Consider the following 15611-nt stretch of genomic DNA (forward strand, 5'->3'; position numbering starts at 1 on the left):
CTGGAATCACAGTTTGGGGAACAGATTGAAATCCATAAGCTTGAATGTGAGGGTTATTCCGGATCATCTTAAAATGTCCCACAATTTAGAAATGGCGCTTAGAATAATGTTCTGCCTCCTCGCTTACCTAAGGAATATGTTCTAGAATCTGGGGATGTAGCTCAGTGGTGTGGAAACTTGCTTATCATTCACAGAGCCCTGGATTTGATGCCCAGCAAAAAGAAAACACACATATGCGTGCACGCACACATATGGGTGGGGGGGGGGCAGGTATTGAGAGAAAAATTTTCTGAGTCACTGCTGCAAAAATGTGTCTCAGCTTCACCCCCAAAGAAGCATGCTTGGGACCACTGAGTGTGTGCATGCACACATGCATACAGGACCCCGAAGGCATCTGTGGAAGCCAGGCGTTGATATTGGGATGTCTTCCTCTATTGCTCTCCATCTCATTTGAGACAGTGTCTCTCATTGATCCTGTAGCTCCCCTTTCAGCTTAAGCTGCTGGCCAGTGAGCCTCCCCTCCTCCCAGATCCTCCTGGTCTCTACCCCTTCACCACAAGGGTTACAGGCCCCCAAGGTATGAGATATCTTATGGCATTTTCAGGTGTTAATTGTAGTAAGTGTCACAGACAGAAAATCTATTCTTGTGTGGACTTGACTATTTGTGTGTCTAGCACACACGAGATAAAGATACCAGAATAAGCAGCAGCAATGACGGTCTGAGAAGTCCGTGTATGCTGGGTGGGCCGCTGGGGTCCAGACCCAGAGTGGGTGACGCTGAGGTGCTTCCCTGGCAAGGAAGAAGGGCCTTGGTGTAGAGTGAGGTATAGCCATGGGAGGCTGTGACGCGGGAATCGGCATGTCCGCTGACCCAGAGACTCTGGATTGGGATCCAAGGGAAGGGGTGAGGTCATTGCATAGTGTGTGAGCCATGGGAGGCTGTGATGCAGGAATCGGCATGTCCCCTGACCCAGAGATTCTGCTTTATTTATTTATTTATTTATTTATTTATTTATTTATTTATTTATTTATTTTATTTTTCGAGATGGTTTCTCCAGTAGTTTTTTTGGTTCCTGTCCTGGAAGTAGCTCTTGTAGACCAGGCTGGTCTTGAACTCACAGAGATCCGCCTGCCTCTGCCTCCCCAGTGCTGGGATTAAAGGCGTGCGCCACCACCGCCCGGCTTAACTCAGAGACTCTGGATCGGAATCCAAGAGAAGGAGTGAGGTCATGGGGGCTCCAGAGGTGGAGCTGAGCTGACTGCTGAAGGCTTTTACAGGGACCCATTGTATTTGCTGGTCCCCATAAATTCATAGTTTTTTTTATTAATAGCTTCAATTACATTATTCTATCATATTGTCACTGAAAATACATTTGGTTGAATTTAACACACTTTTCTCTGACAGTTTCACACCTATGTACAGTGGACCGTGATCATAGTCTCTGTCTCTCACTTTCTTATGCTTCCCTCCCATGCCTGGTGACCCCTGCTTACTGTCATGTCTCCCTCAACCTGAGTTTAATTAACATTGTTTGCGTAAGGATGGGAGAGGGGTTATTCACTAAGCGTGGGCAACTTACAGACAACTACACCACTGGGGAAAATAATTCCCTCCCAGGCCGGCAACCGTTAACTGCCTTTAGTTCCTCAAGGAGGGTGGGGCCTAGTGAGCCTCCTCCCTGACCCATGATGGGGTGTTGAAAGGGAATTCACTAAGAAAGCGAGAGAGAGAGAGAGAGAGAGAGAGAGAGAGAGAGAGAGAGAGAGAGAGAGAGAGAGAGAGGGCACAGGGCAGTTGGGTTTCTGTTTGGAGTTTATTTTCTGGTCTGGGGAGGAGACGGGGGAGGAGGGGGAGAAGAAGGCAGATGGAAGGAGTTGTCACCACCCAGTGAGGCTGATTCTGTCCTGTGGAGAAACTCTAAGGAAAGTGATCTCAAAGATGTGATATTACCCTGAGGTGGTGGTGGTGTACACCTTTAATCCCAGCCCTCAGGAGTCAGAGGCAGGCGGATGTCTGTGAGTTTGAGGCCAGTTTGGTCTACAAGCAGAGTTCCAAGACTACACAGAAAAACCCTGTCTCGAAGTCTTCCTGTACTAGGCTGGAGACTGAGCTCAGCTGGTAGAGTGCTTGTTGAGTTGGTTTAGGTTGGTCTTATGGTATCATTGCCCTGTTTTGAGAGCAAACGTTCAGCTATAAGGGTCTAACCTGAACCCCACCAGCCATGGTGGCTGCTGATGTATTCCCGTATGGCATTCTTCCAGCTCTGTTCCTGTGGAGGGTCTCTCCGTTTCTGTGTCTCTGTCTCTCTCTGTCTCTCTCTGTCTCTCTCTCTCTCTCACCCTCTCTCTCACCCTCTCTCTCACCTTTTTGTTTTTGGTTCCAGATTTCCTTGATTCTTTCCCCTTTACACAGAGCTAGCAGGTTTCATTGCTTTTGGGGTGTGACTGTGAAGTCCCCCCTTGCCACCCGTGGGAGAGGTCTCCAGGAAGGCAGGTGACAGCATTGTATTTTCCCTACTGTCTCCAGAGAGAGCTGACCCAGACCACCCAGGAGCAGAAGGAGCTGTTAGAGAAACTCCAGGAAGAGACCGAGCAGAAGGAGCAGCTGAGGAAGCTGAAGAACGAGATGGAGAGCGAGCGATGGCATCTGGACAAGACCATCGAGAAGCTGCAGAAGGAGGTGAGGGGCCCTGAGGTAGAGCAAGGGTCAAGCCGGCCCAGGAGATTCCAAGCACTTTCTCCCTGGAAGGCTCTGGAAACCCTCAGTTCCCCCAAGTACAGATGCACCTGGGCATTGTGGAACCCCTGCAGCCATTCTTTGGACTTGTTGAAAATTCCAGATGCCGAGAAACTTGTCTAAAAAAAAAAATAAAGGCTGAAAGCCTCAGGGCTCTGGGTACCTGGTCACTTGGTAACAATAAACAGATGGCCTGGTGTGGACACACTTAACCAGTGTTCACTGAACTGCGGTTGAGGCCTCTGGGCAGAGTCTGCATATTTATCTCTGACATATCCAGGAACACCAAAGGTAGTTTCTAAAACCCTCAGCTCACCTCTGCCCCAAAACACAGGGAGAGGCACGAGCCTGCCAGCTCCCTTCCGTCTAGGAGTGCACCTAGGAGGCTGCCGTTTTCTGACACCTACTGATGCAAGGCATTTTGCTAGTGACTTGTTTAGCTCTGACTAGAATTCTATGCCTGGGTTTTGTCTAAACTCTGGAAGGTAGATATGATTTCAGTGTTTCCCAAAAGGACAGTGCCAAGGCCTTTAGTGGTTAGGGATGTGGCTCAGTCATACTGGTTGGTGGAAGGCAAAGCCGTGACCTCAGGACTGTGTGTCCTGTCACCATGGCAGGGTTAGCCAGACCCAGGCAGCCCAGGGTCTGGCGCTTGGTGGCCTTAGAGGAAGCGTCAAAGGTGGGGAGCAGAGGAGATACTCTCCTTGTTGGAGGGGCTCCAGCATGGCAGGACCTGTTCAGGCCACCCCATATCCTCCAGATGGCAGACATCGCGGAGGCCTCACGCACATCCTCTTTGGAGCTGCAGAGGCAGCTTGGTGAGTATAAGGAGAAGAACCGCCGGGAGCTTGCGGAAATGCAGACTCAACTGAAGGAGAAAAGCCTGGAGGTGGAAAAGGCCAGATTGGCAGCTGTGAAAATGCAAGATGAGGTAATGCCTGCCGGGTAATCTTCTCCTTTATCTCTTATTGAGAATGTGAGGCTTCTGTTGCTGGGGCTGGGCGGGAGGGAGATATTCTTAGGGCAGCTTTGGGGCTTGCTTTATTCTCCACTAGCTAGCAATTACAAGCAGGTGGCATCTAAGACTCAAAACTCCCATCGGCTCAGAAGCGAAACAGACACACCTTTAATTGGGCCACGTTCTGGCCAAAACTTCCATCCAAAGTTTTCTGCCTGAAAAGGTGAGCCACCTTTTATGGAGCAAGAATGTTGTCTCCATCTGTGTCCAAGCATGTCATCCACCTCCGGTTCTTCCTTTATTCCTAGAACAAGATGGCAGGGGATGACTAGATTCTTTTAACAATCATTTTCTAAAAAGATTTAATTATTTATGTGTGAATGTGTTTTTCCATGTGTATGTGTCTGCGTGTTTGCATACATGTATGTACGAGTACCCATGGAGGCCAGAAGAGAGCGCTGGAACTTTTGGAGCTGGAGCTGCCTGTGTTGTGAGCTACCTGACATTAGGTGTAGGCGCTAGGATCAAACTCTGGCCATCATTATTGAGCAACAAGTGCTCTTACTAATCATTTTTTGACTTTTATTGGGGTGGTCAGGTAGATAAGAACTTGATAGCCACAGCAAAATAGACTAACAGATGTTCTTAGGGACCAGGCATGTGGCTCAGCGGTAGAGTGCTTGCCTAGACTTGGTTCAGTCTCCACGTCTTAGGAATCCGTGAATGCTGAGATAACTAAAGCATACTATTTTGTTCATCATCTGTCATTTATTATTTATCATTGTGGTGTATGATGTGTATGTGAAGGTTGAGTGCCAGAGCTCAGGGGACAACTTTGTGGAATGGGTTCCCTCCTTCTATCTTTACAGGGTTCGGGGATCAAACTCTGATTGTCAGGCCTGTGCCTCAAGCACCTACCTGTGAGCCATCTTGGCTGCCCTAAAAACATTTTTGGTTTTATACCTAAAAATAATAGGGTGGGCAGTGGTGGTGCACGCCTTTCATCTCAGCATTAGAGAGGCAGAGGCAAGTGGATCTCTGTAAGTTCGAGAACAGCCTGGTCTGCAGAGTGAGTTCCAGGACAGCCGTGGCTACACAGAGAAACCTTATCTTGGGGGGGAAAAAAAAGAATAAGACTAGAACAAACTGGGTGGTGGTGGCGCACACCTTTAATCTCAGCACTTGGGAGGCAGAGGCAGGTGGATCTCTAAGTTTGGGGCCAACCTGGTCTTCAAAGCAAGTTCTAGGATGGCCATGGCTGGATAATGATGATGATGATGATGATGATGATGATGATGATGATGATGATGATGATGATGATGATGCCAAGAAATGCAAATCTTGCATTCTTGACCTGGGGAGAGGAAAATTAATGGGGAAGGGTTGGGTGTTCTTATTTTCACAGTAAGCTGGAGGCTTGCCCGTTTCTTTCTGTGTGTCTGTCTGTCTTTCATGGCAGATCTCCTGCCCCATGTTCCTGTGTGCTAGGATTACAGGTGTGAGCCATCACACCTGGCTGTGATTCTGGCTGTGCCGACTGAATGGCCCTGAACAAGCTGTCTCGGTTTTCTCAGCATCTCTTTCTACATTAGTGGCTTAATGATGATGGAGATAATGCATGAAGTGATATAGTGAAGGCCCCGAGATCCCGGACATTCGATACATGCTTCTCTCTTTCGCAAGGCTTCCCCCTGCACACACACAGTGTGAGGAGCCCGCAGATTCCACAGGAAAACAAGTTTTCTTTAAAACAGAACAAGTCAAAAAAGCTTTTAATTTCTTTGATGATCAAAGGAAGGTTTGCCCTGAGTCAGTACTGAACCCATTGAAGAACAATGGATATTTATGACATATTTCAGACACCTTGAAAGGATCCTGATAGCAGGTTCCCTCTGCCTTGGGTTACAAGATACAGGACTCCGAGAAAGCTGGAACGGGCACACTGACATCACAGTACCCTTTGCTATGAAAAAAAAAAAACATATTTTCATTTTTATAGCAGTTGGGTGCTGGGGTCAACATTTGCCAGAACACAGCAAATAACCTGGTCTGTTTTAACTTCAAAAGACCACAGTGTCACTGTGACCCTGCACAGGGATCCACACGGCTATTTGTGTAAAGGTTGTCAGGCTAGACACTTTGGGGGGGAAGGAAACATGAAGATTCTTGAGACAGATAAAGAAGCAGAAGACCACAGAGATTAGGTAAGGCCAGATGGAGACCAGGCCTCTTTATTTAAAAGAAAGAGAGAGCACACTGGGACTGGGGAGATGGTTTAGCAGTTAAGAGTACTTGCTACTCTTGCAAAGGACTGGAGTTTCCTTCTCAGCACCCATGTAAGGAGGCTCACAACCACCTATCCTATCAGTCTGGGTCCCAGAGATCAGTGCCCTCTGCTGGTCAACTTAGACACCTGCATGCTTGTGTACATGCACATAGACACATATATATACATATATTTTTTTAAAAAGCATATATATGTGTGTATTTTTTTTTTTTTGGTTTTTTGAGACAGGGTTTCTCTGTGGTTTTGCCTGTCCTGGAACTAGCTCTGTAGACCAGGCTGGTCTCGAACTCACAGAGATCCGCCTGCCTCTGCCTCCCGAGTGCTGGGATTAAAGGCGTGCGCCACCACCGCCCGGCTTTATTTCTGTTTTTTAAAAAATGTGTGTGAGTGCTCTATCCGCATGCCAGGAAAAGGCATCAGACCCATTATAGATGGTTGTGAGCCACCATGTGGTTACTGGGAATTCTGGACCTCTGGAAGAGCAGCCAGTGCTCCTAACCACTGAGCCATCTCTCCAGCCCCTTCCTTTTCCTTTTTAGAAAGTGTGTGCTGTTTGAAAGCAGAGATGGCTTTCTTGAGTTTTCTGTTGGTGTGGCCCTTAAAGATAGTTTTGTATTTGAATGGCAGACAGAGATTTCTCATCTCTCTGAAGGAAAAGGAGGCAGATGCCACCCCTCTGATACTGAAGTCAGAACCTGTAAAGCAGAAGTGAATTAGGAAGTCAAGATCCCTCTGGACCCTTGAATGGCTCGTTTATCTCTGCTCACTGCTCCTCTCCCCGAGTGACTCTTTAGTTGAGTATGGCTATGGGTTTGCACAGAGCTGGGTACTGGCTGCCTTTGCCCGAGAGCAGTGTGCTGGCTACCGTTCTGCCTGCGACGTGAGACACTGAGGTTCTGATGAGGGTGGTCTTTAGGAAGTAAGGCCTAAAGTTCACCATCTTTACTTCATCTTCTAAGGCCTGCCTAACTGCTTAAAGGTAGCACTGACAGGTCCAAAAGTTACTTGCTTCCCTTCATCCCCATTGGCAGATACTATTCTATACGGCAATGGGTCTCCTGATCTGAGTCACCCTCAACCCTTTGTCTCCTCCGTCCTGCTGCTCCCCTGCTCTTCTCACCTGGCCCTCCCTCTATGTTCACGTCTGTGTGTCCCTGACAGTTTAGGGTCGCTTTTAGGAACATGGTGAGAAGTAGTTTACAGGCACATGGGCAACTTCACAGTGGCTCCACCACTGAAGGTGTCCCTCCCCCCAGCACCCCGGCAGCCATGGAGAGGTGGGGCTTGTGTGAGCCCCCACCCCCCAGCTCTCTGATGGAATGTTAGTGGGTCTGTCTTGTGCAGGTTAATCCCAGCTGCTGAGTGCAGTGACCACGTCATGCTTGTGACAATGTTCCCCAGCACTCCACCCCTTCCTCTGGCTCCTCCATTTTTTCTGTCTCCTCTTCTGTGAGGTCCCTAAACCTGGGAGTGGGGGATGCAGATGTCCCATTTAGGGTTGCCTTGCTTACTTTCAGTTCAGGGCAAGTTGCTTTCAAACGCTCAGTGGAGCGAGTGTTCCTTATCTGAAAGACTTGGTACTAGAAGTGTATCTGCTTTCAGAGATTTTTGGAATATTTGTGTAGATTTTTCTTGTCATTTCCAATTCAAAAAAAAAAATTCCACAATCAAAAATGTCTTTTAGTTTTGGATCTGGAGTATTTGATATTTGGCTTTTTTTGTGATTTATGTCTATAATTATTTAGCCTGCATGTATATAGGTATACACATGTGTGCCTGGTGCCCAGGGGTATCAGGAGAAGGTATCAGATCCCCATGGAACTGGAGTTACAGATGGCTGTGGGCTGCCACGTGGGTTCTGAGAGCCAACTCCCATGGAAGAGTAGCCAGTACTCTTAACCACTGAGCTGTCTCTCCGACCTTGCACTTTGGGCTTTTGAACTGGGGTGTGTGTGTGTGTGTTGAGGTATGCTCAGCCTGGGTTAGCAGTTCTCTCTTCTTGCCTGTCCCACTCCCTGGAGGGCCCTACTGCGGTAGGAGACAGACCCTACTAGTGGAAGGAGGGGGAGGGGCATGCTAAGTATCAGGAGAGGCATGGCAGAGGATGCCAAGAAGGAAATCTGGGCTGTATATTTGATTGGCATTCTTTCTGATTGTTATTTTTGGGTTATCATCCGGGTCTCAAATGATATTATCCCTATGTTGTGATGAGGACATTGAGCCCTGGAGAGGTTTAGTGCTCCTCGGCCATGTTTCAAACCTCCGCACACAGAGCGCCCATTCCATTCTCTCTGGATGACGGTTCCTGTGATGTCGCTCAGTCTCGCTCACCATCACCACCCAAGCCAGCCTAGGGCCTGTGTCCAGCGGTTGTCTTTTTCCAAGTCGACCTATGCTGGAAATGGCTGGTGTTCTGTCAGCCTCCAACAGAATACAATGCGTCCAACCTCCCCAGGTCTTCCTACATTAGCATGGTGTTTTGTGGATTTTCTGTGAACTCGCTGAAGGAATAAACCTTGGTGATGTTCTATGCTCAGCACTGTGGATTCTCCAATCTCCAGGAGGGTTTGATATTGGCAACCAAAGAGTCAGAGTCGAGCCTCATTGAGTCAGCCCACCGGAGTGGGGAGTTTGAGGCATCCCCCTCTGCCACCGAGGTGCTGGCGCTTAAGACTCAAACTGTTGTCCATTCCTCAAAACTATTAGATGAGCGCCACCTTGTGGATGAAAGGAGCACTGCAGTGATCACCGATCATTTTCTACACAGCAATGACTGTTGCCTAATGAGTGTGATTATGTTCTCGGATTTTATGCCTGCTGGTTGCTTAGAGACCATTAATTTAGTTTTTATTTTAAACCTTTAAACCTCCCTTGAGACAATTCCAATACAAGAACACTTAGCTACTTCAGCGACTTTCAAATAAGTGCTTTTGACCATGACCTTCAATGCACCTAATGGCACATACATCCATACAAACGTGTTAATACCTAATACAAAACATCCCAATGCTTGTTCATACTGACTTTTTATGTGTTCTGTGTAATTGAGATAGTCAACATATAATCAGTTGACTTTATAACTTAATAATTTACTGTTTACAACAATTACTGTTTATTTTATAAAATGGAAAACTGAAGCCTGGAGAGAGGTGGAATTTGCTCCTCTTTGCTTCGGGGTGGGCCTGTGCACTCTGTTTCCTGGTCTCGAGCAGGGCATCCACATGGTATGCAGACATGTATGCAGGCGTGTTATTTGTCATGGGCAGAGTTACCAGCAAACTGTGGTTCAATCGCTGCCACTTCCACACCCACGGAATGTCCCAACACCCTCTCCTTCCAGTTGCGCCTCAAGGAGGAAGAGTTGCGGGACTACCAGAGGGCTGAGGATGAAGCGCTCACAAAACGGAAGCTTCTGGAGCAGTCGCTGAAGGATCTGGAGTACGAACTGGAGGCCAAGAGTCACCTCAAGGATGACCGCAGCCGGCTCATCAAGCAGATGGAGGTGTGTGGGTACAAGGCAGGAGCCAGGCTGTGGAGAACATGTCTGGGCCACCAGGGAATGTTTCCGATGTGGGATGTCTTGGGTTTTTTTACTCTTTCTAGCTTGACGTTTTAAGATCTTTTCTGTTGCGGGGAGGTGGTTTATCATCTTGTTGTGTGTCAGAGCTGGAAGGAGTGAAGGGTGTAATTTAGTCTACTGGCCTCATTGCTTTGAAGAAGATATAAGTCACTCCCCAAAGATGGCACTTAGCTATTAGCGCTGCGTCCCTTCAGCAATGATGCCCCTACAGGAAGCTACAAGACTGCTGATTGGCCAGTCAGGATCCACACTGTACCTTAGATTCCAAACCACCCACCCCAAACCACACAGTCCTTTCTTATTCCTGGCCCATCTTCCTCTGTGTGCCTATGTATCATTGCCAGAGCTATCAGCAAACTATGGTCCAATTCATTGCTCTTTCTGAGACTTCTCAGAGCAGACACCAGCTGGGGGTGAGTATTCATAAGCCTAATACATAATCCTTGAGGAAAAAAGGCAAAACCATATAAATAAAATACCAGAACCTCAGTGTCCATGGTCCTCTGAGATGATGGGAAGAACCTGGATTGCTAAAAAGGAATAATTTGTAAGAGAAGAATTGACCCTAAACCAGAAACAGATGTGTGCCCCCCACTACAAGCAGAATTTAGAGAATAAGAGAGAGACTGAAAAATAAGCCTCAGACTTTGGGGGCGACATTAACATTGTGAGGGTTTTGATAAAAGACAGGCATGGCGCTCAAGGCCAGTGAGAGTTGGCTTAGGCTCAAAATCAATGAATTCCTCATTCAGCTTTGCAAATAAACAGAAATCGCTTTTTCAGAGCTCCAGGGCGCTTCACAGTTTTTATTTAGGAAGTGAAGTTTGAACCCTTGGAGATTTTATTAGATGGGCCTCGCTCAGAGACTAGAGTAGCCTGATGGGGCTTTTACTGTTTTGTTTATGGGGCTGCTGTATTTTTCTAATATTTTCTTTCTGATCTCTTTAGGGGGTCACTTTCAGATAAGCCAAGGTCCACCTAGTTAACTAGAAATGGATTGCTCTAGGGTTAAAAGCAGCTGGCTGGGCTACGGAGACAGCTCCGTTGGTGAAGTGTATGCCATATAAGCAGAGGACCTCTGTTCAGATTCCTAGCATACATGTCAAAAGCTCATCATGTCAGGGTACATCCCAGGGCCAGGCAGACAGACAGGAGGATCCCGGGGGTTGGCCAGTAAATCTACCCTACTTGGTGAGCCCCAGGCCAATAAGAGACCTCTGTCTCCAAAAAATAAGATAGTGATTGAGGAAGACACCTGACACTGACCTCTGCAGTCCACTTACCTATGGTATCAAGTAGTGAACAAGGAGCTTTGGTATACTGAGCTCTGGCTTAGACCTCATATGTTATATGTCTGGACAATATGGACTGGAAGCAAGAAAAAAGAACTTAAGAAGTGACTTTAGGGCTCTGGAGAGATGGCTCAGCAGTTTAGTGCACACACCACTCTTGCAGAAGGCCCAGGTTCAATTCCCAGCACTGATGTTGAATGGTTCACTGCTTCCTGCCACTCCAACTCCATGAAATCCAATAGGTGCCCTCTGCTGGCCTCTCCTGGCACCTGCACTCACATGCACAGACACCGAACTAAAAATAAAACATAGATCTCTTAAACATAAGTGATCTTAGCTGAAATCAGATTGGTGGTTGGATCATCTCCTTTGAGTCCAGAATGTTCTGACTAACAAGGCATGTCCTCTGGGTCACCTCAGGTCCCGAAGCAGCAGTGCAGCTAAACACCACTGAGGGTATTTCTCCACTTGTTCCGCAGTGATGGCTTCTGGAGGTCCTACCACCATGAAAGGCGCCTGAGGGGAGTTGCTCTAAGAGGCCAGGGCCATGTTGCTATGCTACATGCCTTCCCCATTCCTTCACTGAAACTTAACCAGTTCTCAGGTCTCAAGAGCTCACCGACAATGAACTTTTTACATTTCAGTCCTAGGTGGCTGAAGCTCCATGGATATTTTGTGATTTCTGAGTGACCTGGATGGATAGGTAACTTCAGGCAGGGCCAGCCAGGTCCTGAGTTAGTTTCTGCTCCCAGGAGAGAGCTTTTAGGTTTCTTTATAGGTTTTGACATTATCTTATTTTATTTATTATTGTGTGTGTGTGCACGCCAGCGCATGCCACTGTATGAGTGTTGGGGACAGAGGACAGCTTTGTTGAGTCAGTCCTCTTCATTTTCATGTGGACTCTGTGGAGTTTCAATTCTAGTCTCTGGCTTTGTAATAAGTCCTCCCTGGAGGGTTTGATCACTCCCCAACAAGGCTGTTTCTTCACTGACAGTTCATCGTGCACATAAGTTCTGAGCATTTCGTTTTTGTTGTTTACAGAGCCATTCTCAGTTGTCAATCAAGTCTGGCAGTGGCATAGCTCACACTTAGATATAAGTGCTGCCTTTGAAAACTCCAAAGTGTTGGTTTTTTAAAAAGCATCAGTTGGGGTTAGAGAAATGGCACAGTGGTTAAGAGTGGGTGGCAGCTCTTCCAGAGGACCCACATGACAGCTCACAATCCACCTGTAATTTCTAGTCCAAGGAAAACTAACACCCTCTTCTGGCCTCCACAGGCATTGCATGCATGTGGTACACATACATGATCTACATAAAATAAACAAGAATGAAAAAATCTTTTAGAAATATACATAAAATGGTCTATAAGAGCTAGTTCCAGGACAGGCTCCAAAACCACAGAGAAACCCTGTCTTGAAAAACAAAACAAAAAAAATTATATATATACATAAAAAAAGCATCTGTGGCTCCAAGTTTACCCAGACCTATGCAAACCTACTGGAGATAAGAAACACAAACTCAGTCTCCCAGCCACCAGGGTAGGAGCACTCTGAGTGGAGAGCCTCTTTCTTTCATCCATGAAACTACTTTGAAATGCTTTTCACTTAGCTGCCAGGGATATCGAAGAGAGACCAGAGGAACAGATTGTTAGTCCTCTGTGATGGTGAATTTACCAGGATAGACCACCACTGTCCTGTGCAATCCCGTGTAGATTTGGGACTGTCCACTGCCAAGTTCATGGGGACTGTAGAGAAGAGGCAGGCGGGAATTGTGTGTCCACGCTCACAGGAGCAAGCCTCTTGAGCATGAAGCATTTGCAGGAATGTCCCAGGGTGGCTTCTCAGCCTTTTGAGCATGAAGCATTTGCAGGAATGTCCCGGGGTGGCTTCTCAGACTATATGTTGACTTTAAGAGGACCTGTTTAAGATACTAATTTAATACATACCAACATAATTAAAACACTGGGGCTTAGGGTAATACCTTTCCTCCTTTTATAGATGCTCTACATGCCCAATTGTATCACAAAAGCAACAAAATACATGTTTTTAAAATACTTGCTTTGAGCCGGGCGATGGTGGTGCACACCTTTAATCCCAGCACTCGGGAGGCAGAGGCCAGCCTGGTCTACAAGAGTTAGCTTCAGGAAAAGCTCCAAAGCTACAGAGAAACCCTGTCTTGAAAAATCAAAAAGCCAAAAAACAAAAAAAGAAAACAAAACAACAACAAAAAAATACTTGCTTTGGACAGAACAAGAACTATATGTATAAGGGCTGGAGGTGGAAGTGTAGCTCAGCTGGTAGAGTACTTGCATAGCGTAAATAAAGCTCTGGGTTCAATCTCTAGCATCCAACAAACAGGAACTCTTGTAGTGCCAGCACTTGGGAGGTAGCTGCAGGAAGATCAGGAGTTCAAGGCTAACCTGGGATACATGAGAAGTGCTCTTGCCATACTGATCGCAATGAATCCTTTAGGAAGGAAGAGAGGGAAGGAAAGGGGGAAAGAAAGAAATGTCTTATGTTCCCAAGTCCTAACATAATCAGCTCTCATTTGCCCTTGGGGTTTCCTTCCTTGGGCTCCCCTCTTGCTCCTAACCCTGTGTAAGTGAAGAACCCGTTTGTTCCCCTTTCTCAGGACAAGGTGTCCCAGCTGGAGATGGAACTGGAAGAAGAGAGAACCAGTGCTGATTTGCTGTCTGAGAGGATCACGTGGAGCAGGGAGCAGGTGTGAGGGAGCTGTCGGGGAGAATGTGAGAGGCTGAACCTGGGGATTTGGTTAGAGCCAGGAGGAAACACTCTTGCCACAGAGATCGCGATGGGAGATTCGGGAATCTTTACCATAACAAGCCAAGGAGGGAAGGAATTAGTAACACAACAGAGATTTTCTACAGTGATTGCAGAAAGTGCTATATTAGCTACAGCAGGCCCAGGGCTTAGCATTGTCAGGGTGACTAGGCTGGAGGCTTAGGGTGAAATGCTGGCCTCGCTGGGCTGGCAGCCCTGGCTCAGAGCTGAAGCTGAGGTACTCTCTGGATGTGGGCCGGCATCCTTGGGAAGCCTGGTACTCAGGGCTATGGGGTGGTCCAGTGCAGACACTTCTAAGCCAGGCTAGTTCTGGTCCCTAAGCCACAGTGATGGTGGGGCAGCATTCAGAAGCCCAAGCAGTAGAGGTTTAGAGAGGGACTAACCCTAACCTCAGCCTTGACATTGGCTTCCCAAAGTTCTTCCTGGAACTCACAGCTCTTCTGTTAGGTGTTCCTGCAGTTTGGCTAAGGATCTGTATTACCCCGGGGCATTCCAGAACCCGCTGAGCGTGGCTAATGACAGGAGTGCCTTGGGTTTGTTCTGTCAGCCTTCCTTGTGACCGTAAGCACAGGGGGAGGAATGGTGAGAAATGTGTCACCTTGTCAATATCCGGGCAGTTAAAACCAGTTTCCAGTTCCACGATTCACACCCCAAAACAAACCACAGGCTTGCTGAACCAGAACACAGTGCCTCCATTGCTCAGCTGCTCCCGGACCGTGAGCTATCTGGTCCGAGAATGCCTTTGGTCTTTGCCTCTTGCTGAACATAGTCATGGGGATGTGACTGCTCGCCTCAGTGGTCAGTGTGGAAAATTTCCACTGAGTCAAGAACTTGAGGTCCAGACAGGAAGAAGATGAGGACACACTAGCCTGGGGTCTGCTGGGAAGGACACTCTGTAGGTGGTCCCAGGCCTGTTCCTGTGGAACTTTGGGAAATTCCCAGATCATTGAGTCTAGGAAAATGAGGCCGAGGCGAGGGATGTTCAGCTGGTAGAGTACTTGCCCATCATGGCCCAAGCCCTGGGCTCAACCCCCAGCACTGTATGAACTGGCTTGGTAATGCATGGCAGTATCCAAGAAAGCGGGGCAGGAAGATCAGAAGTTCAAGGTCATCCATCCTTGTCTACTATTGAGTTCTAGACCAGCCTGGGCTACATGAGACCATGTCTTACATATAAACAGAAGCAAGATGAACCTATTTATGAAGAAGGTTCTGAAGCTCCCCACTCCAGCCTGCCACTGTTAGCCCTCTTGTCCTCCTCTACCGTTTCTGTAAGGGAGAGAGCAAGGCCCATGTTTGCTGTCGACGGAAAGAGTGACAATCAGGTTCACACTGATGTAGAGACTGATGACAATCAGGTTCACACTGATGTAGAGACTGATGAAAAACAGAACAGCAGCCCCAAGATAGACGCGTGCTTCTCCTTCCTTCCATGGTTGTCGGTGATAGGGTCTTGCTATGAAGCCCAGACTAGCCTCAAACTCTCTATCCTCCTGCCTCAGTGCTGGGGTTATAGGTGTGTGCCACCATAGCTGCTGAGTGATAGCCATAGATTAAGTTCTCTGACCGCTTCTGGCCTTTCATGTCTCCTGATTTGGGAGGGACATTTAAAGGAATGCTCCTTGCCTCACCAACAAGCATTTTTCTCAAAGTAGAGGTTGAAGCAAGGTTGGTTTTCTGTCTTTAAAATAAAGGCCATGTTAGAGGGCTTTGGGTATAGACAGGCCCTGGGCTGGTGGCTGCCTGCCATTCTCACAGCCAAGAGACACTTAAAAGCTGAACTCTCTCCTCTCCCTTGTTAGTTCTGACATCCTGATACCCCAAGCAAGGGCTGGCGACTAAATGACAGAAAAGTGGTACCTGTCACCTTGAGTCTTGAACAGTGTTTACCCTGGATTTCCAGCAAACTGCTCTTAGGCACTGAACAGAAAGGCTTCCACCTGCCTTCATGTAAGCT

General features: G+C 47.5%; 1 protein-coding gene across 3 annotated transcripts in view; it reads left to right on the forward strand.

Moving 5' to 3' along the window:
• Cgnl1 (cingulin like 1) overlaps positions 1 to 15611 on the forward strand; it is a 155522-nt gene that overhangs the window by 123309 nt on the left and 16602 nt on the right. For 2 of the 3 annotated variants that reach the window (XM_005347655.3, XM_013346404.2), the window contains exons 11-14: positions 2528 to 2680; positions 3498 to 3668; positions 9323 to 9484; positions 13485 to 13574. In XM_005347655.3, the coding sequence (XP_005347712.1) occupies positions 2528 to 2680; positions 3498 to 3668; positions 9323 to 9484; positions 13485 to 13574 (576 nt within the window). The remainder of the gene's footprint in view (positions 1 to 2527; positions 2681 to 3497; positions 3669 to 9322; positions 9485 to 13484; positions 13575 to 15611) is intronic. The other variant, XM_013346405.2, reaches the window with a different exon arrangement.

Source organism: Microtus ochrogaster, chromosome 5, assembly GCF_000317375.1.
Source record: "Microtus ochrogaster isolate Prairie Vole_2 chromosome 5, MicOch1.0, whole genome shotgun sequence".
Taxonomy (NCBI): domain Eukaryota; kingdom Metazoa; phylum Chordata; class Mammalia; order Rodentia; family Cricetidae; genus Microtus; species Microtus ochrogaster.